Source organism: Zingiber officinale, chromosome 11B (assembly GCF_018446385.1).
Source record: "Zingiber officinale cultivar Zhangliang chromosome 11B, Zo_v1.1, whole genome shotgun sequence".
NCBI classification, from domain to species: Eukaryota; Viridiplantae; Streptophyta; class Magnoliopsida; order Zingiberales; family Zingiberaceae; genus Zingiber; species Zingiber officinale.
Genome location: NC_056007.1, coordinates 747984 through 772916, shown reverse-complemented (window position 1 = coordinate 772916; position 24933 = coordinate 747984). Strand labels below are relative to the sequence as shown.

At 37.7% G+C, this 24933-nt stretch overlaps 2 protein-coding genes across 2 annotated transcripts; both read right to left on the bottom strand.

Annotated features, from left to right (window-relative positions):
* Positions 1-2420: 2420 nt before the first annotated feature.
* On the bottom strand, positions 2421-6684 carry LOC122033426 (subtilisin-like protease SBT3.10). The gene is made up of 10 exons (XM_042592444.1): positions 6590-6684; positions 6411-6502; positions 6242-6339; positions 5697-5855; positions 4977-5593; positions 4816-4877; positions 4430-4696; positions 3406-3529; positions 3093-3264; positions 2421-3020 (listed from the first exon to the last, which is right to left on the bottom strand). The coding sequence occupies exons 1-10, from the start codon at positions 6677-6679 to the stop codon at positions 2479-2481; spliced, it is 2223 nt and encodes a 740-aa protein (XP_042448378.1). The 5' UTR covers positions 6680-6684; the 3' UTR covers positions 2421-2478.
* Positions 6685-7841: 1157 nt separating this feature from the next.
* On the bottom strand, positions 7842-14982 carry LOC122035251 (protein FAR1-RELATED SEQUENCE 6-like). Its single transcript, XM_042594667.1, has 8 exons — positions 12853-14982; positions 12611-12742; positions 12040-12099; positions 11146-11430; positions 11053-11059; positions 10863-10966; positions 9788-9898; positions 7842-7931 (listed from the first exon to the last, which is right to left on the bottom strand). Exons 1-8 carry the CDS (start codon positions 14980-14982, stop codon positions 7842-7844), a joined length of 2919 nt encoding a protein of 972 aa, XP_042450601.1.
* Positions 14983-24933: the final 9951 nt, after the last annotated feature.

Sequence of the window (24933 nt, the reverse complement as noted above, 5' to 3'; positions counted from 1 at the left end):
GTGGCTGCTAGTTGTGGGTTGTTCGGCGCTCTGGGACGACCATCAGCTCGGGAATCACTTCCTTTTTCTGGGTTGACTGGGCCTCATCTTTGACGTTATTATACTTTGTCGCCCATTCCAGAAAATGATCAAAGTCTCTCAGAGGCTTCTTGATAAGTGAGCAAAAGAAGTCATTATCTGTAAGACCCTGTGAGAAGGCACTTATCAAGATTTCCTAAGTGGCTGATGGGATGTCCATGACCACTTGATTAAATCTCTTGATGTAGGTCTGTAATGCTTCCTTAGGTCCTTGTTTGATCGCGAACAAGTTCACGTTTGTCTTTTGGTAGCAGCTACTGCTAGCAAAGTGTTGGAGAAAAGCTACTTGGAAGTCTTTGAAACTACGGATTGAGCCGATCGGCAAGTGCTTAAACCACCTCTACGCTGATCCAGATAGCAAGATGAGGAACACTTTGCATTTAACTCCATCGGTGTATTGGTAGAGGGTAGCTATGTTATCCTCGGGGTCAGTCACCTCTATATACTCTCCGATCATCTGAGGTCTGAAGTATGGTGACAACTGATCGTCGAGAATTTCTTGGGGAGAATTGCTAGTTGATCCGCTCAAGAGAGTTGTCCAATCGAGGTGCCTTGCCTTGTTGCCCATCCTGAACGGGTGTGTCCTCAGAAGATGATCCTTGTGCTCTTTCGACTCGACCATACTCCTATGAGGGCTTGCGGAACAATGCCCTGTGATACAGGATTGGCACGTTCGGTGCTTGCTGGAAGGCGACGGTCGGCTGTTGGTTTGGCTTGCGGCCAGCAGGGTCATCCGCTCTAGTTCTTTGATCAGCTAGCTGGCCTGTCACTAAGCGATGCAGCTGGGTCATTTGGTACTTGGCAGTCGGCTACTTGCTCCTGCTGTTGATGCGCCATTTTGCAGCTCGAGCATTTATTAACATCTCTAGCTCTTCTTGGGTTAACATTATAGTAGTGAGTCATCTCACGTCTTCCATCTTTACGTCTCAAATGTAGGTGTAGTTCCCACAGACAACGCTAAATATGATCCTTTCTGAAAGCGAAAAAGATGGCTTGTGGGGAGCATGGCTCTGGTGTTGACTGGAAGACTTCACACGGTCCTGCAAAACCAAGAGCGTTAGTGTCAGGCCAGGGAAGAGATTTCTGACGTTGGCTCTCCGACGCTCAAGTCAGTATCCGGATCGCTAGAGAAAAAGAGTAGTGGTGAACAATAATGAATGACGTGTAGAATAATGAAGCATGACATACCTCCGCCTGTGGATGAAGACCGCTTTTTATAATGTCACTATAGTGCCTGTGCATGCATCACAAGGCATATGAATGTTTTCTAAAGCGTCCTAGGAAAAGACAAGTCAAAAAGTGTCTCTGACACCTTTTCTTAAACGATCACACAAATCTCTGACATGACAGGTGAGAAGCTTCTGAAGTACGATTTACTTGATGAACATTCTCTACTATTGGCGGCACAAAGTTCTAAAAGAGTACGGTGAAACGGATATGTGGGTCCTGCAGTATGCCGATCGAGAACCGCTTGGCCGGGAGGCCACCAGCTCGGTTGTACCGAATGGAGCTGTCGGATTGTTCTTCGCTCAGCCTTACTATTGTTGAAGAGGCACATTATGTCTGATCGAATCTAAGGCCCGATCAGTCAGGTGGTGGGCAGGGTAGCTTAGTATTTGACTGTGGTCCTCGGTTGCAAGTTGCGAAGGGCGACTGTTCGGATGATCCGGTCGACCTTTCACGTCCGACCGACCCTGGAGGCCAACTTAGTTGTACATGACCCATGGTTTCATCGTCCACCCGACCTAACAATCTTGAGTGTTTGACTTTAACCACTATATCAACTGTCTTCATTGCTTTGACTCAGTTTTGGGGGTCAACCTTTACCTCTGTATCAATAATTATTTTTGATATTTTTTTAAATTGTATATATGTTTTAAAAAGCTTATAATATTTTGAATAATTTTAAAATTATAATTCAATTAGTATATATTTTTCTTAATGATAAAATTTATATCACTTTACTTATTATTATTGTTTTTAATTATATTTTTTTATAACTTTTTTATATTCTTATAAAAATTATAACTAATATTATATGAGTATGTGTAGATACTTGCATTGGCATGATTGAATGACAAATCTAAATTTGTTAGACGGATAGATAAAGATCTAACAATAGATTTGAGTTTATTATAGTAAAATAATTTGGGTGGAACGTCCTTATAGTAAGAGTTCATCTTGATATTCTGAAGTAGTGCAATGAGAGATGGCTAACCAACAAGTTCAAATCCTATTACCGTCTCTTTTTGTTTTTTCCTATGGAAACACAACATTGTATATTGAAAGAAAAACAATAAATGAGAAAGCAATTTTATCATCTAAAAATTATAAATCCGAGAATAGGGAACTGAAGCACTTTCAATCTGGTGTATATATATCTTTTATCATACTTGCATATTAGGAGGTGATGGAGAAGTAGTCTTGGATGATAACTCGAACTGCAATAGGGATTCGGACTGTGTGATTCCCACCGTCCGTCCATGTTAAGCTTCCAAAAGTGAAGTCTCCTTGCACTGCTCGAAGAGCCTTGAATGTTAACACAAAGGTTTGTGTATTCTTAGAGCCATTGAACTCCAACATGGAAGGTTCCACAATCATATCAACGCCCGGGGGAGACTGCACTACTGCTCGATAGACAGAATTCGTATCGCCCACATTGGTGACAGTCCTATTTACTGTCACGGAAGTTTTGAGATCGGAAATGGAGACCGACGGTAGATTCAAGTGGTACAGACGACTATCCACTAGGCCACAACTCGATACATCATTAGTACAGTTGAAGAACTTGAAGTAATCATTTGGATCAACATCATAAACTAGTCCAGGATCAACAGCTTTGTTGGGATCAACATGACCGCCACCGTAGTCGAAAGGATCAGCAAGTTTTCGAGGAATTCCGTCAGCTTCAATAGGAAAGCCATATGCATCCGTAGTGTAAGCTTCAAACATTGCAAAATTATATGTTTATTAGTGTCAACAATTAAGTTTGATCATAAATTAACTTAATTTACCAGTTGTTACAAGAGCAGACTTAATGGCAGCAGGTGACCATTTTGGATGGATGTTTTTGAGAAGAGCAACAATTCCAGAAACATGAGGACAAGACATGGAAGTCCCAGAATCGAAAGCGTAGCTGTCGAACATAGCGGCTAAGATATTCACTCCTGGGGCTGTGATATCCGGCTGCAGAAATGATAGAGTTTAGGTGTTTAACCATAATCATAATAATATATCGTAAATCATTCATGACCATATCTGAGTTTCGAAAACAATGGTCATGAGTAGATATAGGTAGAATTATTCATGTTGAACTCAAGAACATACCTTTATCAGATCTGGGAATCGTAAACTTGGTCCTCTTGAGGAGAAAGCTGCAATCCTAGTTGACATCACTCTACTACCAACAATATTGTATGCCGGCCTCACCTTGGCAACCGGAGATGCATCACTGTCAAATCCTAACTTATTGTTAGAAATGCATATAGAAACTTTCATTGTATTGTAACCAACGTTGGAGGTGTTTATAGTTAATTATTGAAGGCGGGAGTAGTTGGGATGACCTCACTATTAGTTGTGTGGGTAAATTTGCATGTAGTTCCTAATCATAAACTCAACTTTGCATGTAATCCACCAAAATCTTTGTTTCCACTCCCTAGTCAAAAATAATAGACACTAATTTACCTAATTACCTCTGATATTTCTAGGTATAAGAAGTTTAAAAATGAGTATAATTTTTTTTAAATTCAGCACATTAAATTAGAATTCAGTATATTTTCTATCAAATTGATCATGACTCTTTTTTCACTTTAATTAGATGAAAAATATACTAAATTTTTTTAAAATAATAATCAATTAAATAGAAAATATACTTGATTTATTTTGAATTGTGTTGAATTTAGAAGGAATTATATTAAGTAGGAAAAAAGTCATATTCAATTTAATAGAAAATATACTAAATTCTAGTTTAAAGTGTCAAATTTAAGAGGAATTATATTTATTTTTAGATTTTTATACCTAAAAAATATGAGGGGTCAATTTTGATAGAAATATACTGGATTCTTATTTAAAATGTTCAATTTTGATAGAAATATATTAGATTCTAATTTAAAGTATTGAATTTAAGAGCAATTATACTCATTTTTGGACTTTTTGTATCTAAAACATCTGAAGGGCAATTAGGTAATGATAGTTACATGAGGGAGTTGAAGCAAATGAAACTTTACATACAGAGAGTGAGAACAAAGTTTTTTAGACATAGGGACTGCATGCAAAGTTAAAGTTGTGATTAAGGATTTTTCTCTAATTTACCGTTGTGTGTTTTTTTATGAATGAAGAAAAGTATACAAACCTCGTGGCATAGGTGTTTATTTGCCAAAGAACATCATTGTCTACCAAGATGCAGAGGAAGTTCCGAAAATCTTGTAAAAGGCCCAATGGGGATCGAGCAAATATAACCCCCTTTGCATTTGCTTGTTGCAAGCGATACACTATTTGGCGAAAGTTTCGAATTGCAAGACCAGCACTAGAAGCAATAGCTCCAGGAGCATTTATTGAATCAAAACATACCACTATTTTCCCTTCCATATTTGTGGAATTTAGACTGTCTGTAAAGCAACTGCATCATATTACATTCTCAGATCATGTCAGTGTACTTAAAATAAAAGCTGAACAAGTCCTATTGTTTGTCACAATGAAAAAACTAATTTAATCAGAATGCGCTAGCCAAGAGATTACCTTGGAATAAAGAATAACTCTTTGAATCCTTCATCTTCTAATCCATAGTACAAGGACTGACCCTGCATTAATATTCAAGAGACATTTGTGTGTACACAAAACTCAAACAACCAAACATACATCATATATAGTTTAATTAATGTTGAAGTATGAAATCTTACCACTATTGTTTGATTGTTTCCTAGAGTAACTTGAGTAGGAAAGGAACGGTCAATCGCGCTAGCTGCGACTGTGATCAGCCATGGAAGATCATTGCTAAGTGATTGAGGAAGAGGCCCATCATTGCCCGTCGAGAAGACCACTGTGATCCCCCTTGCCACCGCATGTAGTGTGGCAAAGTTCAAGTAAAATCGACCACCAATAGACAGTGACAAAACATCCACCCCATCGTATACGGCATCATCTACAGCCTTGAGCACATCGGCATCAGGACAACCGTTGCCTTCCCAACATGCCTTGTAAATGGCCAAACGAGCACGAGGAGCCCCACCTCGCACTGTGCCTTCGCCAAGGCCATGAAAGCTCACATTTCTCACAACTGAGCCTGCCGCAGTGGAAGCCGTGTGTGTGCCATGACCTTGATAGTCTCGTGGTGATTGGTAGTCATCTACACTGAGATTAAGAGCTGTGATGCTTTCATTATACCATCTTGCACCAATGATCTTGAGATTGCAATGGCTGATATTGAAGCTTTGGCCTTCTTGACATGTCCCATTCCATCGAGACGGTATCGGTCCATAACCAACATCATCAAAACTCCTAGATTCAGGCCAAATGCCTATACATACATACACATAAATCAAGTAGTAAGATCAAATAACCACAAGATTAATTAATGACAAAGATATAAAAACTTAATTAGAATTCATATAATAATTTGCCTGTGTCAACTACTCCAATTATGACATCTTCACCAAAGTTGGCTCTTTGAAGAAGTCCCAAGGGGTCATTGCCTAAACCAACCCCAAGGTAGTCCCAACTCCGTGTGGTGAGCAATGACGCAGTACCACTTGGCTGTATACTCCTCACTTCCGGCAATTCTATATGAAATATTAACTTGCGTTAGTCTTATAAATCATTTCTAGTATTTAATCATGTTATAAAAAGTTTATACTAGAACTTAACAAAAAATTGGAGCTTCATCAATTTTTAGAAAAGATAATGAAAATTATCACTAAACTACAAATATATAATTATATTGCTTCTATCATAATACATGAAGATCCACCATATATATGAAGGTACACGAGAGATTAGATATCGATCGCTTCCTAGATGCAATGATCTTGACCAACAGATCCAATTAAGCATATATTTATAGCAATCTTTTAGTAGTCGCAATACAACACAAGTGATGTTAGAACAGCCTCAAACGAATAAGAAGTCATCATCTATTCGATATTAGCCTTTATAATTAGGTAATTACCTCTGATTCGTGCAGCTTGGTATTCAGTAAGCATGGCTGCAAACCCTGAGAAGCCATGTTTGTAGCTATAAACAATCGAACTCAGAGCTTCTTCCTTGCTGAAATTTAAGTCAATTAACTAAAAAATTGATCATGAAGAATTTAAAAAATTAAAATATTTTGCATGTACCTGCCGAGAATGGAAGATAACATGTCATGGTGGGATGCAGTCACATGATTTGGATCATCATGTTTCCTCTCTCCAAGATACACAATATAAAGCTTAAAAAAATAAATTAAAAATAAAATTTTATATTAATGAGTTTATGGGCTAATTAACAAGGAGAATTAAAATAATTAAATGGTTACCTTGCTTGAAGGTTGGCCTTGGATATGTTGAAAGGAGCTGAGAGCGAGGAGGAAACAGAGAAAGGAAGGGAGAAGAGGTTGTGAATACATTTTGATTTAATTAATTGGTTAAGTTGGAGGAGAAGGGACAGTGATATATATAATACTCAATTTATAATTAATTAAAATTGATTAATTATGATGTGAAGAAAAGTGCAATGTAAATTATTAAGTAATATATATTCATCAATCTCTATTCCTGACCGAGCATCTCAATTGATCAATCAACTAATCACCCTCATTTCTTAATCTCGCAATTTAATTGTCTCATGGAGACTGCACTTCTTCTTTGCCATAGGTTACAACTGTAGATCGCGACGGCTTCAATTAGGGGCCCAATAAATTGACTCACCGATATGATACGTAGATAAGTCCAAGTCAACGTAGATATAGGGTTGGATAACAGCTACAACGTGTAATGAGTAATATCTATTATCATTTTAAAATATTTTAATTTTTTTATTGTATTTATATTTATATTTTATATTTCATTAGATATAGGGTCGGATATCTAAACAACTAACAACTCATCGGATATTTGATACATAAAAATTGTCGGATATAGAGTCAGATATAGATCATGATATTATATTATCTGATTTAGTAAGATCGGATAATTTTTTTACTCTAATAATCAAATCAATTCCATCCATGACCACCTTTATATTTTACCATCCTCATTATTCATGCATAGATAGATACTTATTGGTGCCATTACAATCAGAGTTGGACAAGCAGTGCCAGCATTTTGGTTCTCCAATTTATATCTCGTGGAATTCTCTCTACGTGCCATCGATGACTTCACTGTTACAATCACAATCAATTCTGTTACAATCACAATCAATTGCATCTCATTGCTTATTCATACTCTCTTATTTCAAACCCACTCGTACACTACAACAAGATTATAATAATTCAACTAGTTGACCCTTCTAAAATAGTAGTAATAAAATATGAGTAAATAATTTAAAAAATAAAAACGGATTAAAAAGAGTATAAAGAGAATAATTATATAAGGCACGTGAGATATAATAAATTAAATTCACTAATATTATATTTTACTCTACGAGATTTCTCACCAAACTTATCTATTATGAATTTAACATTTGGATTAGTTAGAAAATATTTGAACTTTTAAAATTTGGACTAAATTTGAAGTCTTGAATATAGAGAAGAGAACGTATTGGAATAGTTAGAAAATTCATAATAGACTTTAGATATTTGGATTAGGTAATATATCTTTGAGAAATGATATGCAGCTCGAAACTGCATCTCGAATTTGCGCCGCGAACGATGTGGCATCCTGCGTGGACAGTGACGGGTCAAAGTCAACATTTGGTTTTTTTTTTCTCTCCGCGCTCGTTCTTTGGTTTTTTTTTCACGCCCCGCTCGTTTCTTTTCTCGCCCGGCTCGCGCTTTCTCTCCCCCTCCTGCCCTAATTGGTTTTCTCCTCTCCCCGCTCCCTGCCGTCGCTCTTTCCCTCCGCTCGCTGCTCTCGGCCCTCCTGCCCTAGCATTTTCTCTCCGCCTCCTTGCCGTCGCTCTTTCCCTCTGCTCTCTGCTCTCGACGCTCCGCCTCTTGCCGTCGCATTTTCTCTCCGGCTCCGTACCCTAAATCTCTCGCCGCTCGGCGGAAAACTCGACCCCGCCCTAAATCTGCCCTGAATCAGGTATGAGGTGTTTTCCTTAGCTTATTTTTGTCCAAATCGACTCGATTTTCTGCTATTCGGACCTTCCTGCTGTAGATTCTTGCTCGGCGGTGACGACGATCCCTAAATCTTCGATTAAGTCTTAGTTGGGAGAGATATGCCAATGGACACCTATCCAAGATAGGGATTTTCTTGAAGGACATACTTGTCCGAGACAGAGGGATTGGACGCCTTGGTCCGAGACCAAAAGAAGTTTGTTGATGGATGTCTGCCTGAGATAGGGATTTGCTTGAAGGACACCTTTGTTTGAGACCGAGGAATTAGACACCTTGATTCGAGACCAAGGAAATTTTGTTGATGAACCCTTGTCCAAGATAGGGAGTTTCTTGCAGGATGCTTCTGTCTGAGATAGAGGGATTGGATGTCTTGATCCGAGACTAGGGGAGTTTTGTAGATAGACACCAATGATAGCCTGTGAATTGGCATGCCATCCAATATGTAATGCCAGAGGCTTATGCATAGGCCTTGAGAGCTATAGCAAATGAGAGTTGAAATCATATGGCCCTACAACATTTAGTCAAATAAGTATTTTCCTTCATAGTTAATTCAGTCAATATTTTCGTATCTTGTAAATTAGGTTCTGAGACTGCATGCTAATGAATGTACAGAGCAAGATTCTCCATCACAAGGAAAACCTGATGGAGGCAATAAGGTTTTGTTTTACTTAGTGGTTATTATCAAAATGAGATAATTTATGTAGTACTTATTGTTGATTTATACAATAACATAAAATAGATTATTTCCTATTTTTTCCATTGATTTAGCATACAATCTATGAGCATTACAAAATAAATGAATCTAAATAATTCTTGTTTGCATAATAGGTTGTTAAAAGATGGCATCATCAAGTTACAGCTCCATTGACGACGCAAAATTTGAACATGTACCATGTAGAGATTGCGGACGAAGAACATTGGTATGTGTTTCTAGATCGAGCAAAAATCCCGGAAGGAGGTATTATGGATGTGCGCAACATGGCTGGCAAAAGTGGGTGGTAGGCGATACTTTGTCTAATGAAGACAGAAGTGACATATGTCATGGAAGGTTAGGAAGAATAGAGTCAAGGTTAGGAAGTGAATACATTGCTTCTCGTGGGCATAATTTAGGAAATTGGAATGTACCATCAGTGGTCTGGATATTAGTTATAGTGAATTTAACTCTTTTGGCTGTATACCTTATTACTTTGTTAGTTCGGTCTTGTTAATTAGTGGAGTAATGTTGGTGATGTAATGTGATAGGATAATTTGTTTTTAGTTAAGATGGATAATGCAGAACATGTTATATAATGGTTTGATAATTTGTAATGATGTATTCTGCTTTGTTCTTCTTTCCGGACTTATTTAGTTGAATATAACATACAACAAATCAACTTGGTTGTTACTTTATGAAAGCTAAGGCACTTTTTCTTTTCACAACATAATATGTTCAGATTTAGTTGCGTTTATACTAACCAAAGCGATCAATCTTTTCGCTAGAGTGCTCAAACTCTGTTCTCCCAGCATTTTCCCATTATAAAACAAAGGGAAAAAAACATCTTTAATGATCTCTATGTAGAATTCAATCTGGTATTCAAGCAAAAGTGAGACATACCACTATGCAGATATTTGAATGGAAAGTTTAAATTGGGCTTCTTGTTTGTTGCCAAGGAAGAAAACTTACTACAGGGCCAAAAAGAGAGAATCCGTTTTAACCTTTTTAAATTGGTTGCTTTCTGATTAAATTTAAATTAACTTCAAATTCTAATTAACTTCAACAAATTTCACGGATTAGTAGACAAGCATCCCGTATTACTGGGTTTTTGCATAATTCTATAAAATTACTTTCCAGCGATGAACCGGAACAGCCTCTAATTTCTGATTTTGATATTAGAATTGTTGTGTGAAGTTTTGGCACGCCAGAGTGCTGAAATCAGAGTTTCAGGGTGAAATCAGAACCCAGATCGGTCTACAGACCGATCAGGGTGTGGGTTGTACGCCTGGATCGGTCAGCTGACCGATCCATGCGCGAACAGAGAGTTCGCGTCTGTTATGGATCGGTCAGCCGACCGATCCAGATGCGAACAGAGGAATACGAAGCTTACTGATCGGTCTGCCGACCGATCAGTGAGTCACTGGATCGGTCTACCGACCGATCAGTGTACTCCTGGATCGGTCGGTAGACCGATCAAGCCCCATACAGAAACAATGGTGCGAACAGAGAGCACACACGCTCACTGATCGGTCAACAGACCGATCAGTAAGCCACTGATCGGTCTCACTGACCGATCAGGGACCAGCTGGATCGGTCGGTAGACCGATCCAGCAGCGTACAGGATTGCGGGTGTAGTTTATGGATCGGTCGGTTGAATGATCCGGAGGTTCCTACCGTGCCAGTATCAGTAGATCGGTTCGGTCTGTGGATCGATCCGAAGTTTATTATCAGTTGTAAACACCTTGTTTATTATCAGTTGTAAACACCTTGTTTAATAGGAGGTTATCAGTTGTAAACACCTTGTTTAATAGGAGGCGGGTCGTTACATATACGTACAATTTGGATGTAACCAAATGGGTTGGACTGACAGTTAGATGCTTGCAAATGTTGTAAAGGAAACGTGATGATGGTACCAGCACCCACTTCAACATACTTGAAAGCTACACAACCACTGAATGATATATTTCGATAGTTTTCAGAATTGTCTTCAGTGATGACTGATGACATTTATTTTTGAGAAACATACTTGAAAGCTACAATACCATCAGAATTCAGAATTGATTTAATATTTCACATTCATATCTTCTTTAGTTTTATTGCGCACTGGGGAACTGTTTGCCTTTTTCAGATTCCTCTTTGCCTTTTCAGGTTCATTGTTGGTATTTGTTGATTGACCAGTTGCAGTATTTGAAGCAGAATTATTTTGCACGCGCCTTGATTTTCCTGATTCAATTTCCACAGCTCGTTTGTTTTGGCCTTTCAAATTAATTCTCCGTTTCGATTTGGCTGTAGGCACTGAGAAACTGATAGTGGTCCATCTATCTAACCAGCTGAAGACTGATTTGGGGTCTCGTTTATCATAGTTAATTTGCAAAGGTTTTGCCCGAATTGAGGATGTAAGAAGCTGCAGAACATGAATGACTTATAAGCACAGAAATCTGTTGGTAGATCAATTCTTACGAAACCAACAAAAGCATAATCAATGATAAAGCAAAAAAATACTAAATACAATCTAAAGGTCAACGAATAGGAGGGAGAGTGAACGTAGTAGACCCCCAACTTATTTGGAAGCAATTTCTAAGGCGAAGGAAGAATGATAAGATGAAAATAACCCTGTCCTATTTGTTTTACACCTCTCAAATTATGACAATCTACAAAACAGGTCCAAAAGATGATAATTTTACAGAGGCTAATGTAAGATATACTATCAAGTAGAAATACAAATTGGTATAGTAAAAACCCTAAAGATGCTAAGGCATCAGAATACAATAGCAATAACTGCAGATTTTTGCAGGTACACTACCAAATGCTGTCATATCAAACTGCTATCTTAATTTTTGCATGCTTGGAAAAGGATTCGAACATAAAATATGGGTGCGATAAAAAACTAGCTAAACTTGAGAATTCAAATCAAGCCAAACCCATGTTTGATACAAAAAATATTTAGATTAGAGAGCTAAACCAGCTAAACTTGAGAAATCGCCATAAAAAAATTAGAATATAACACACATACCTGCCATATAAATGCGTTTGATGAAAACTTCCTTTTCCAAGCATCCTGTGCTATGGGATCCTGAAAAGAAATTGAGCATATTAAATACTATGGACATGAAAACTTGTCTAAACTACCACAATCAGGCACTTAAGTATAGAATCAGTCTGGAAATATTTAGATAAGTTGATGAGATTTGCACAGGAAGTAAAAAAAAAAGAGAACAGATGCTTAGCTTAGTCCCCCTTGAGGACTAGCTTGTTCATAAGGTGCATTTCCTATACGAGTTTCATGACACTTCTTTGAAAACACAGATACAGATTTGTCATCAGTTCAACTACAAAATGACATGCATAGCTACAATTAACCATCACACAGAATTCAACAAGCTTAGAAACACAAGAAACAAGCATCATATAGACTGCCTTCTTAGCCCCTGACAAACCACGCCAAAAGCCTGAACATGCAAGAATCTTGTGTTCTGTGTTGCATCACAGAATATCAATCTGCATGATGACAATTAGAATGCTGATTAGTTATTGAAACTGACATTAAATAATGTGTTTTGACACTGATGTTTGGCCAGATGTACCTCTCTGGTCACTAGCTCCTGGTTTTTGAGAACAGAAAGAATTGAATGGCTGGTTGTTGTCGTCATCATTATGTTGTTGATTGGCTGGTTGTCACAGAATGAATGACCTAACATTGTATTCAACAAAGAGCCCTATAAATAATAAATAGAGATATTTGGCTATAAATATCTATATAAAGCAAAAGTTATCTCATAGGTATCAAACAATAATCCTCTATCGCTTAAAACATAATAAATCATACCTTTTTTCTGGCCTTTGCAACTGATTTCTTCATAATTTGTTCAATCTTAGATTGTTTCCTCTTTGTGGGTGGACGACCTCGAGATCTTACTTTTAATGGAGAGTGTATTGTTTTTGAACTCGATGTAGATGCTTCTTTCAAATGGTCCACTCTTGAATGATCTATTTGAATAGCAATCAATTTTTCCTTCGCATCTTTCAAGATTTCCACCAAAACAGAACAACCGTCGTCATTATTTGCCCCAAGATGTTGAACCTCTTGTATCAATGGAGTGAGAATATTATACCGATGTCTTTCTCCATCACAAACATATTCATCATAAATGTTAGTGACACTTTGATAACCACGCTTAATATCTTTGCGCCATCGATCCATAATATAATTCATAGGAACCTCAATCACCTTCATTCGTATCAACACAGAGATCACATGCCTACATAAAATTCCCCGAAACTCAAAAAGATGGCATAGACACTTAACTTGACAATCTAACTCAGTATAATCTACCCTGAAGGAAGCATCTCTTATAGGGTCTCCATTTTTTCCCAACAATGTTTCTACCACTTCAAATATAAAAGCAACCCCTTCTTGCCTCACTAGTGAGGTATTGCAAAACATCAACCCTCTTATCTCATCTTGGAACAACTTAAATAAGTTGTTAGTGTAGAAACTTTGAAATTGTCTTTCAATAGGATAACCAGAAATTACTGGTATCATAGAATTAAAAGAACCAAAATCCAAATTTTTTTCTTTTTCAATCTTCTTCTTCAGAGCATTATCAAACTGTTCAACAAATTGCTTCAAAGAAGTTTTCGAATGAACATATTCATCAAAAAAAGCATTCATACTTTCACTCCTTTGGGATGTAGACATACCTGCCCAAAACTTATCTTTGACATACACAGGTATCCATCTATTCCGCTGTTCATACAAAGATTTCAACCAGTCATTGTTCTCTAAATTAAAAATCTCAATCATTTTCATCCAATTCTCATCACATTCATCAATACTAAGTGAGTTGTAAACAATATTCTTCAATTGTTTCTTTATCAGCTTATATTGAGCATGCCCACCAAATTTTGCTGGTAATTTTTTCATTATATGCCAAAGACACAAACGATGATGAGAATCCGGAAATATCTTTTCAATAGCAATTGCCATGGAACGACACTGGTCTGTGATTATGGCCTTTGGAGCACGCCCAAGCATACATGTCAGCCAAGATTTGAACAACCATATGAATGTTTCTGAATCTTCACTTGATAATAATCCACATCCAAGCAAAATGGATTGACCATGATGATTCACCCCAACAAAAGGAGCAAATGGCATATCATAACTATTAGTCAAATAAGTTGTATCAAAAGTCACAACATCAGAAAAATAATGATATGCAGCCCTACATCTTGCATCTGCCCAAAAAACATTTCTTATTCGAGACTCTTCATCTAAATCAAGCACATAAAAGAAGTTAGAGTTCCGACTTTGCATGCGACAAAAATAATTACTCAAGACTTCAGCATCTCCATCCCCTAACCTCAACCTTCTAGCTTCTGAAATATAATTCCTACACTTTCTCTCATCAAATGTCAAATTCTCATAGCCTCCAGCCTCAACTACCAATGAATGAAAACTTTTACTTAAAGTAATTCCTGCTTGATCATTTAATTCAAGTTTCCTCTTTGTAGTTGAATCCAATAATTTATTACATCTAAAATGCCGTGACTTTCCTGGGCTCAAGACGTGATTATGTTCAAGAGATACACTATTTATCACAAAGTTATCATCATTCCGAATAACAACATTAATCTTAGCTTTGCAATTTGTCTTAATAGAAGGTCTAGGGTACAAAGCTTTTTTGGCTTGAGATACTGTTTTACCACTTTTGGCACATCCAAAACAAAAATATTTTTGCTTTCCATCATCTCCCTTTTTACCACCTAATTTGGAAATACCAAAACCAACATTCTGAGCATATAATTTATAAAAATTACGAACTTCATCTTCAGATATAAAAGTCATGCCAATCTTAGGAATCATGACTTCATTTAAACTAGATGGAGATAGATCTGTGCTCACATGGTCGTTGTTATCGTTTACCTCATTTGAATCACTTTTTCCTTGATCCATGATTATTTTTCGCCTACATTTATTCAAAAATGGAAGGCAGGTAAGTATTCAACTACATTTATTTGTTTAAAAAATAGAAAACAGATCCAAAAAGTTAAGTATCCAAATGAAAAGTAAGGAATTCCATAAAAGAAAGAAAATATACATCCAAACACAAAAGTTATAAGAGATGTTTGTCAGCGTACAGAGCTGTGCTGATATCATGTTTTATTTTAAAAAATTAATAAACCAAACACACAAAACTCTAAAACAAAAAACAAAATCCAAATAGCAAATATCAACCGGATCCATTGTAATAGTCATATCATGGCAGATAGCTTATGAGCTTAGGAAGCACTAATGTTATTGTCACACAAGGAAAAACTAATGGCTGGTTATCTCCATGATACACAGGCAAACAAATTAACGTACAAAGCAAGAATCTTCATCACAATGAATTTTGAATGTATAGAACAATCCCTAATGTCAGCATAGCTCTGCAATGACATACAACAACAACAACAAAAAACACACAAGGAGAGCCGAGCAGCTAAACAACAGGAAGGTCGGAATAGCAGAAAATCGAGTCGATTTGGACAAAAATCAGCTAAGGAAAACACCTCATACCTGATTCAGGGCAGATTTAGGGCGGGGTCGAGTTTTCCGCCGAGCGGCGAGAGATTTAGGGCACGGAGCCGGAGAGAAAATGCGACGGCAAGAGGCGGAGCGTCGAGAGCAGAGAGCAGAGGGAAAGAGCGACGGCAAGGAGGCGGAGAGAAAATGCTAGGGCAGGAGGGCCGAGAGCAGCGAGCGGAGGGAAAGAGCGACGGCAGGGAGCGGGGAGAGGAGAAAACCAATTAGGGCAGGAGGGGGAGAGAAAGCGCGAGCCGGGCGAGAAAAGAAACGAGCGGGGCGTGAAAAAAAAACCAAAGAACGAGCGCGGAGAGAAAAAAAAAACCAAATGTTGACTTTGACCCGTCACTGTCCACGCAGGATGCCACATCGTTCGCGGCGCAAATTCGAGATGCAGTTTCGAGCTGCATATCATTTCTCTATATCTTTATAAGAAGGGGGTTAGCTTGAGCTCCCAAGCTAGTCCCCTCTTCCCCTCTTATGTGTCGCCTTTGCCCAGGCTAGAATTGTAGATCGCTTTTTAAGTAATGACAGCTTTAATAGGAGCTCTCACAGTAAACTGAATGCCACAACTGTAGGAGGGAGTTCCTTCGATTTCAGGCTATGTGAACAGGGAGTTATGTTTAAAGAAATTAAAATATTAAAAACACAGGGAGTTAGGTTTAAAGAAATTAAAATATTAAAAACAAAAATGATGAGAAATATGATGGAGAGAATATTATAAAAAATTTGTATTTAATTATATATATAATCTAAAATATGAAGAAGAGATGAGGTATATAATAAAAATTTTGGAATCTATATAAAGGAGTTGTTTAGAGGTTTTTTTTTTATGGTAGAGAGATGTATGAGATTTTTTTTTACTTTTAAGGTACGTGGTATGGATGTGACAACAAAAGAGTTCATGGGGAGGTTCCATGATAATGGGGATGTATCTTAAGGACTCTAGAAGAATTAAGAAGAAGAGGAGGGGCATTTTGATCAAATCATTATTTAGGGTTTAAGAGGGGAGAGGAGACACTATCCAAAGAGGGGCTTCTTCGTGTTTTCTCCGCCGCCATCGTCACCTCACGCAAGGTGACCACTATAAAAAAACAGGGCTTCAGAAACGAATTTTTAAAACGAAAATAAAATCTGTTTCAGATTTATATAAATCAGATAGAGATTTATTATATAATAATTAATTTGTTTAACTTTAATGAAATATAATATTTGAAAAGAAATTTAAAACAAATTTTGATACGAAGCTATGTATAAATTTTATTTAAAAAATAAATATGGATTATAAACGGAATTTGTGATCGTTTAAATATTTAATGAAAATTTTAAACGAAAATAAATTCTGTTTTTATATTTATATAAATCAGAGACATGAAATTGTAAATATGTTCGCTTTGACAAAATATAATATATGAAAAAACTTTAAGAAAGAATTTAAACCAAATTTAATATGGAATTACTTATAACTTTTTATAAACAAAAATAGATATGAATTAGATTTTCTAACCCTTTCTCCTCGTCCTAATTTGGCTTTGGCTTTGGCTTTATCAGGTACGAATTCTTTTTCCCCCTCCTTTGATTTTTTTTTTCTCGTGCTTGGTGGCCATCTCATACGGCTGCAAGGTCGTTCACAGCTGCGAGGTCGGCCGCAGGGGCGGATCCAGAGAGAAATTTTAACGAGGGCTAACAGAATATCTTTTGTAACATGAAAAATATATTTAATAACAAAAAGTTCAATTTGACATCACAAAAAGATAAAATACTAAATTAATAAATTGCAATTAGACTATTGCTTATTGAAGTATTGGTTAACATTTGGTGACATATTAGGTGGTCGTTGAATAAGAAAGAGGAGGTAACTGCATCCTGCGGCTTTTCATCTTTTGAAAACGCTGCAATATTTGCTCATTTTCAATTTTTGGAAAGATATCTTTCTCAATGTATACGAATAGACTGTCATTCATCCACTCGTCTCCCATTCTGTTACGTAAATCAGTCTTTATCGTCTTCATCGCAGAAAATACTCTTTCAACAGAAGCGGTCGCAACTGATAAAACTAATGTCATCTCAATCAGACGATAAACCAATGGATAAGCTTGATTTTTTTGAGTTTCAATAATTTTCTGAGCAAAACTTCCCAAATCTTCAATTCCAAAAAAATTTGGATCCTGTCGTATATTATGAATGAAATTCTGAAGTTGTTGTTCAATAACTATACAATCATTTGTTGAGAAGTCCTCAAGATATAAATCACAAAGTCGAAAGAGTTTCTGAACATTGAATTCAGAAAAAGAATTCTTTGGATGAAGACATGCTATACAACTAAGCAATTTGTGCCAACTTCTAAAAACGAGTATTCATCTCTTGTATAACTGAATCAACAACCTAACATTGTAATTCAAAAACAAAATAATTAATAAGTAAAAAAACTATGATTGATGAATATAATAATAATAATTTTTTTTTATAAATAATACGTGATAGAAAATCTCCACACGATAATAATGCAAATTGGTGATGACTTGCCTTCTACGTCTACTACGACCACCAATCATACAATTGTCTTTCATCTCCGACACTGACACTGGATCTCATTCAACTCACAAAAGATGTTGACTTTATCTATAATTGTATGCCATCCGTCTTCCCTAAATATTTGAAATTGATCTTTCACACTCTCAATCAAACTTATGGCTTGGACAATATTTTTATCCTTTTGTTGTAACACAAGTGACAACTCATTTGTCATTCCCAATATCATCTTCATCAAGTGCAACATGAAAACAAACTCATAATTCTTCATTTTCTGAATCAAACTTTTGGCAACCCCTCTACTATCAAAAGAACTAGAATCATCACAAATATTCTCCAACACTTGAATCACTGAAGGCCACATAGATAATAGACGACCCAATGTCAAGTAGTGTGATCCCCAACGAGTGTCTCCTGGCCTTACTAAATTAGTTTCTTGATTTTTGCCACTGCCTGTACTAATGTCTCCACCCTCCAACATTGCAACAATCCTATCATGTTCAATTTGCCTAAGTTGATCTCTCCTTTTACATAATGCTCCCGTTGTGTTAACAATCATAGTGACATAGTTAAAAAAATCACTCGCATTGAGATTACTCTTGGCAACAGCAATAATAACTAACTGTAATTGGTGAGAAAAACAATGAATATAACTTGCATATGGATATTCTTGCAAAATGAGAGATTTCAACCCATTGAATTAACCCCGCATATTTGAAGCTCCATCATATCCTTGACCTCTCAGTCTAGATAATGATAATCCATGTTTCGCAAATAAAGCATCGATAACATCCTTCAAAGAACGAGAGCTAGTGTCGGATACATGTACAATTGCAAGGAATCGTTCAATCTCCTGTCCTCTTTTGTTCACATATCTCAAAACAACTCCCATTTGCTCCTTCACTGAAATATCTCGAGATTCATCAACCATTAAGGAGAAAACATTGTTTCCAATATCTTCGATTATGGAAAGTGTGATCTCAGAGGCACAAGCACGCGTAAGGTCCTTTTGAATTGCTGGAGAAATCATTTGATTGTTTCCGGGAGCATTTTGATTAACAACCTTTGAAACTTCCTCATTCCGTTGACTGTACCATTGAAGCAATTCAAGAAAGTTTCCTCTATTTAAAGAATTACTTGACTCATCATGTCCACGGAAAGACAGTCCTTGCTTCAAAAGAAATCGCGTAACATCCAACATTGCTGTTAACGGGTGCGATAAGAAACCTCTATATCTCGCTCATGTGCTCGTAATATATTTGAAACACTATGTCTTTGATCTTGAAAAGATTCAACTTGTACTCTAGCATGATTGTGACAACTATCTACGGCACCATTATGCAAATTAAATCTTTCTAAAGCATTTTTCCAATTAATAAATCATGTTTTTACAAAGGCATCCTCTTTATATCGACCTCCTTTATTTGATGGTTTAAAAAGATAACACCATAAGCAAAACGCCGCATCTTTTGATATGCTATATTCTAACCATGTATATATTTTATACCAACTATCTTGGAAACTCCTTTCTTGATTACCAAAAGATCTTTTTGGATACATATGCCCAATTGGTTGGCAGGGCCCCCTAGTCAAGTACTCTCTTCGGACTTGATCTCGAATAGAAATATCAAACTCTTCAATTGATTTTCGTAATCCAGGACCACTAACAATATCATTTAAATCTAATTCCACATGAGATTGAATTTCCACAACTTCATTAATATTAGGATCATTGGAAGAACCCTCACGAAAACGTTTAGGTTTAAAAAACCTCTCCATAATCTACATAAATAAATAATTAAAAATAAAGTCATGTATATGATGTAACTAAATTAATATTCACAAATCACAATTAATTTAAACCCTAAAATCCTTAATTTAAATTGAAATAAAAAAGTAAAAAAAAATAAGAAAGGTAAAAAAAATTAACCTTGAATTATGTGAATGACTTGAGCCCAACTGTGTTGTAAATCAAGAGTTAGACATATCCTTTACTTGTACTTGCTGGAAGAGCCAAATAACAACCTTATGATCCCGGACAAAATGCATAGAGTCCTGCAATGAAATTAACAAGGTTTAATCTTAATCTAAATAATTGTTAGGATCAAATCACAATAGTTCTCACTTTCAACATACAACAGGGTATTATTTTTTGGATTTCAGGAAGTTAAAAAACATTAATCAAATCAACAACGGCTTGCAGCTGTTGGCCTGCTGCAGTGGATGGGCGACGCCGCGGCAGACAGGCGTGCTGGGGTCGTGGGCGGCAGACTGGTCGACGGTGCCGCGGCGGACCGGCAGACGGCGGAATCAACATTCAACACTACACAAGAAAACAAGATAAAAGTAGAGAAAAACCATAGAGGGAGGCGGCAGACCGTGAACCTAGTGGGCGGTAGGGCAGCTGCTGGCTGTTGCAGTCAGCGGACGCCGCTAGGCGGAGCAGCGGGCGGCAGACCAGCGGGTGTCGGACTGGTGGGCGGTGGACCGCTGACATAGGACGACAGAATGCTAACGGCAGACCACGGACGGTGGAACGAAGCGTCGAGTCGCCGACTGCTTAGGTGGAGTTGAGATTCGCGATCGCGAAGAGGGAGAAAGTGCAATTGACGAACTGAGTCAACTGATGGCAAAAAAGCACATGACCTATTGGGCATTTGGGCTTGGGCTGCAAAGGCCTTTAAATTTTATTAAAAAAAAAAAGAAAAACAACATGAAAACGTCGCTGCTTCATTTTTTTGTCCAGTGGTTGTCGGCTTCTCACGCCACGGCCGGACGCAGAACTTCTCGTGACTCCTCTTTAGCTCTTTCTCCGGCAAATCTTGGCGAGGGCTTCAACCCCCTCCAGCCCTCGCCTAGATCCGCCCCTGGTCGGCCGTAGTTGTGAGGTCGGTCGCAACCACTTGAGGTTGTCTACAGTTGCTTCTCAAGGTCACAAGATTCGTGACCTTTTCAATTAGCCCCCTCATGCGACCGTGAGGTCGTCCATCCTATAGTCCCTGAATTCTTGTTATTTTTATTGATTTTTATTAATAATTGTGCACTTTTATTGTAAATTACGGTAATAAAATAATAATAATAATAATTAAATAATAAGATTTAATTGGAGAATAATCTTAACAGAATTTTTTAAAATTTTTAAGATTTTTTTTTAGGAACTCGTAAGGCGTAATTAGAGGGAATGTATTTGTGGGCTTGAGAAATACATATTTGGAATATCCAATTTAGTAAGAGTTGATAAAAGAAATTACTTAGGCTTTAATTAAAATAAACCTAATTTTCTAATTTAATTAATCAATTTTGGTTATAACTCCTCACCGTGCCCTACTCCTCCCTAATCGCCGAACCCTTCCTCACCTTATCTCGTCGCTGCCCCGATTATTCCTCCTCTCTCGCGCCGTTTACTCTCTGCTCTTCTTCTTCTCCTCATCTTCTCCAACCGGCACCCCTTTCTCTTCTTCCGCGTCATCTTCCCTCCTCTGCCATCCTCTCCTCGTCGCGGAGGTCCTCACCGCGCCGATTGTCATGAGAGCACCGCCGGCAGCAGTCCTTCTGTCCGCGAGCCTCACCAACACCAAGCTCTCTGGGCTATCAGGCGGACCGATCCTCTTCTACATTTTCCCCTTGCATCTCTGCCCTAGATGCAGCTGGCGTCATCGCATCATACCACAATACCTGCAATTTGGGTGGCTAGCGTCGCCGCCATCTCTTTCACCGGCTGCCACTCCTTCCTCTTCCATCTGCCACCGTCGGAGAGCTGAGTACACAGGAGAGTAGGGTTGTTCTTCCGCGTATCAGCAGTTGCAAGGGGTTACCACGCGTTGCCCCCTTCAATTGTGCCGTGGCCATCTGGTCAGCCACAAGGAGGTATGAGATGTTGTCATCTCTATTCCTATTCCCTGTTTGACAGCCGTCACAACTTATCAACAGATTGACATCTTCTGGATTGCAGATCCATTGCTGCGGTGACCCCATTTGTGCTTGGATTTGTGCCAATGTTGTGTATCAGTGAGTTCTGAGGCGGTGAGGGTTGTTGGACAGATTTACCATCGTCGGAAGAGCCACAACCTGCTGATAAGGGTAATAATCTGAACCTGATCAGATTTATTGGGTTGTTTCTTTTATCATGTTGGATGTGTGTTATGTTTCTCATTGAATGCTTATATCAAACTTGATCTCCCTTAATTAGATTGCACGCACTTGACTTTAATTGTTTCATGCACCCAACTTGTTTGATAAAATGTTCCGTAGTTAGGTTCTAATTCCTGCATGTCGTGTGTTCGGTGAAATGTCTCTTTCAATAGTTAGGTTCAATCTGATACATCTTAGTTTACTTAAGTCTTGCTTTGTATTGCTCTTTCAATTGTTAAGTTTTATGTCTTCATTTAAATTCAATTAGGTTAAGTTAGATTAGGTTTCTTTAATGCTCTAGGTTTTATTCCATGCTTAGTTTCGTTAATTACTTCATGTTGACTTTTATTTTCTACAATTGTAGTTAGGTTAGACTTAGCTCTCAATTCTTACATTGTATTTTATTCATTAGGTTTGATTTTATACTTGTTTTGCTATTTCAAATCTTAGTCTTAGAATCCAAAATCCAAACTCCCTTGTTAATTCTTTAGCATTGACAACTATGGACTAATTAGTGGGTGATCATTGATACTGATTATGACTTTTGTACAATTTTAATTTATTTTGTATTAAAAATTCTGATATTGTAAGACTTACTCGTTTCATATTTTGATTTGTTAGATTTTCTTAACAAAATTGGTTGGTTCATTAATCTGTACAAGAGAAGCAATTTATCTCATGAAATTCGAAGACAGGGAGAGCAAAAAGAAGAAATTGAATGCATGGATGCTATTAGCTCGAGGATGGAGGAACAAAATATTGAAAAGAAAAAAAAAAACTTGTTATTACAGGCAGAGGGAAGAAAATCTCAAGGAGATGATTCAGAAATGATTCAAGAAATGGAATGTACAAATCATTTATATCTAGGAAAATTTAGTCTTTATAGTTTGATTATTGGTCAAATTTGTTTGGATAATGTAACTATTTATTTATTTTAATGTTAATTGTATAATACATTTGGAATTAGAAGTTATTTCTTTTTAATAATTTTTAATTTATTTGAAATGAAGAATTATTAAATATATTGATGAAAAAAATAAAAATATAATATAATAATATTTAATGATAAATTTAAAATAAAATTATATACGGATTTATAAATAGAATTGTAAACTGAGTTATAAACAAGATTAATAACAAATTTAAAACAAAATTAGAGACAGAATTTACATTTGAAATTAATTTTATTTTGTTAATTTGAAAATAGATTTATAAACAGTTTTTTCATCCGTTTCTAAAATTAGAAACGAAATATTTCCGTTTCAAAATTAGCTACGGGGGCTTTCACTAACGGATTTTTGAGATGGAATATTCCGTCTCAAACTTTCTTTAGAGACGGAAAAATGATTTTCAGAGATAAATTTTTTTCATCTCTAAAGCCCTGTTTTCTTGTAGTGGACGCCATCTCACATGTCAGCATCGCCTTAATCGCCAAACACGCACGCCACCGCCTCTGGCGTCCCCTCTCAGGATGGCCACCTCTCTTTCCCTCTGATGTCAACTTCTCTCCACACGACGCCCCGACACCAGCGATAGCAGCCATGCCTCCTTTCTCTTGCTTCACCCCTACACCAACGAGCACAGCCTCCTCAATTGACCGCCGCCTCTCCTATCTCCCCACGCTGCCTCTGATGCCATCTTCGCTTACATAACCTCCAGCACCGGCCATCGCAGGCAGCCTCTCATGCATGCCATCGCCAACCTCACAACCCTTCCAGCACTGTCGCCGCCGCCTTCAGTGTTACCTCCAGTGGCTTTCGCTGGCCACCCTAGGCCTTCTCCAGTGCTTTTGTCGCCGCCGAGTGCCTCCTCAATCGACCGTCGCAATCCTCATGGCCACCGTCGTCATCCTCCGAGCTGCCTCCAGTGGTTGCCATTGCCGCCTCGATAGCTGTTGTCTTCCGAGTAGCCGCCGCTTGGTTCTTAGACCAGCCCGTCGTCCCTATTCTGTTCAGGCTCTATACCACCTGTTCCGTTTCGACTGTGTCACTTGTTCTGGCTCCATGTTGTGTATCTGTTTCGACCTTCGCGTCATTGTCTTGTTTTCGCCTGTGAGCCGTGGTCTGGTCATTGAGCCATAGCTGGTCCCGACCTGTATGCTAATGTCACATTCCATCATGCGTGCTGTTGTCACATTCCGGCCTACGTGCCACTATCATATTCCGACCTACATGTTGTTGTCATATTTTGGTCTGCTTACCGCTATCATATTTTGGCCTGTGTGTCGCCTTTCGGATCCATACTGGGTCCGGTTTCATGCCATCATATACAGCTTCTTATCCGACTCACATTCATCTATTCTTCCGAGTCATGACAACTCGATCAGCGTCATGACTAGCTCACCATCTACCAGAAGGCACCCCTGGGCTAGGGTACGTTTTCCATACTTATTCTCCAAGCACTTCATTATTTTACTATTTACTCAGCTGCTTATATATTTTTTGAGACTTGCTTCGATCACTATTCCAAAGGCTAGTAGTCGCTCGTGATTTACCTTCTCCGTATTAGCCCTGAGACGGATTGACGGGGGCGCTGGGGGTGAGCGTATTCACCTTTTGCCATCATTGAGACTTACCTCGAACATTGGGATATTAAGGACCGGAGCAATCCAGTCGCTAACTATAATTAACGTTGACCAGAGACTTTTTCGATGACTTAATTAATATAACACATAGC

Coding starts and splice junctions, on each gene's coding strand:
- LOC122033426 (XM_042592444.1), bottom strand. CDS start 6,679: ATGTATTCACAACCTCTTCTCCCTTCCTTTCTCTGTTTCCTCCTCGCT. Junction 3,530..4,429: donor ATAAACACCTATGCCACGAG/GTTTGTATACTT, acceptor AGGATTTGACAG/TGATGCATCTCCGGTTGCCA. Junction 3,265..3,405: donor GATTCCCAGATCTGATAAAG/GTATGTTCTTGA, acceptor TCATTTCTGCAG/CCGGATATCACAGCCCCAGG.
- LOC122035251 (XM_042594667.1), bottom strand. CDS start 14,982: ATGGATCAAGGAAAAAGTGATTCAAATGAGGTAAACGATAACAACGAC. Junction 12,743..12,852: donor TTGCAAAGGCCAGAAAAAAG/GTATGATTTATT, acceptor TATTATTTATAG/GGCTCTTTGTTGAATACAAT. Junction 12,100..12,610: donor AGGAGCTAGTGACCAGAGAG/GTACATCTGGCC, acceptor ATTTCTTTTCAG/GATCCCATAGCACAGGATGC.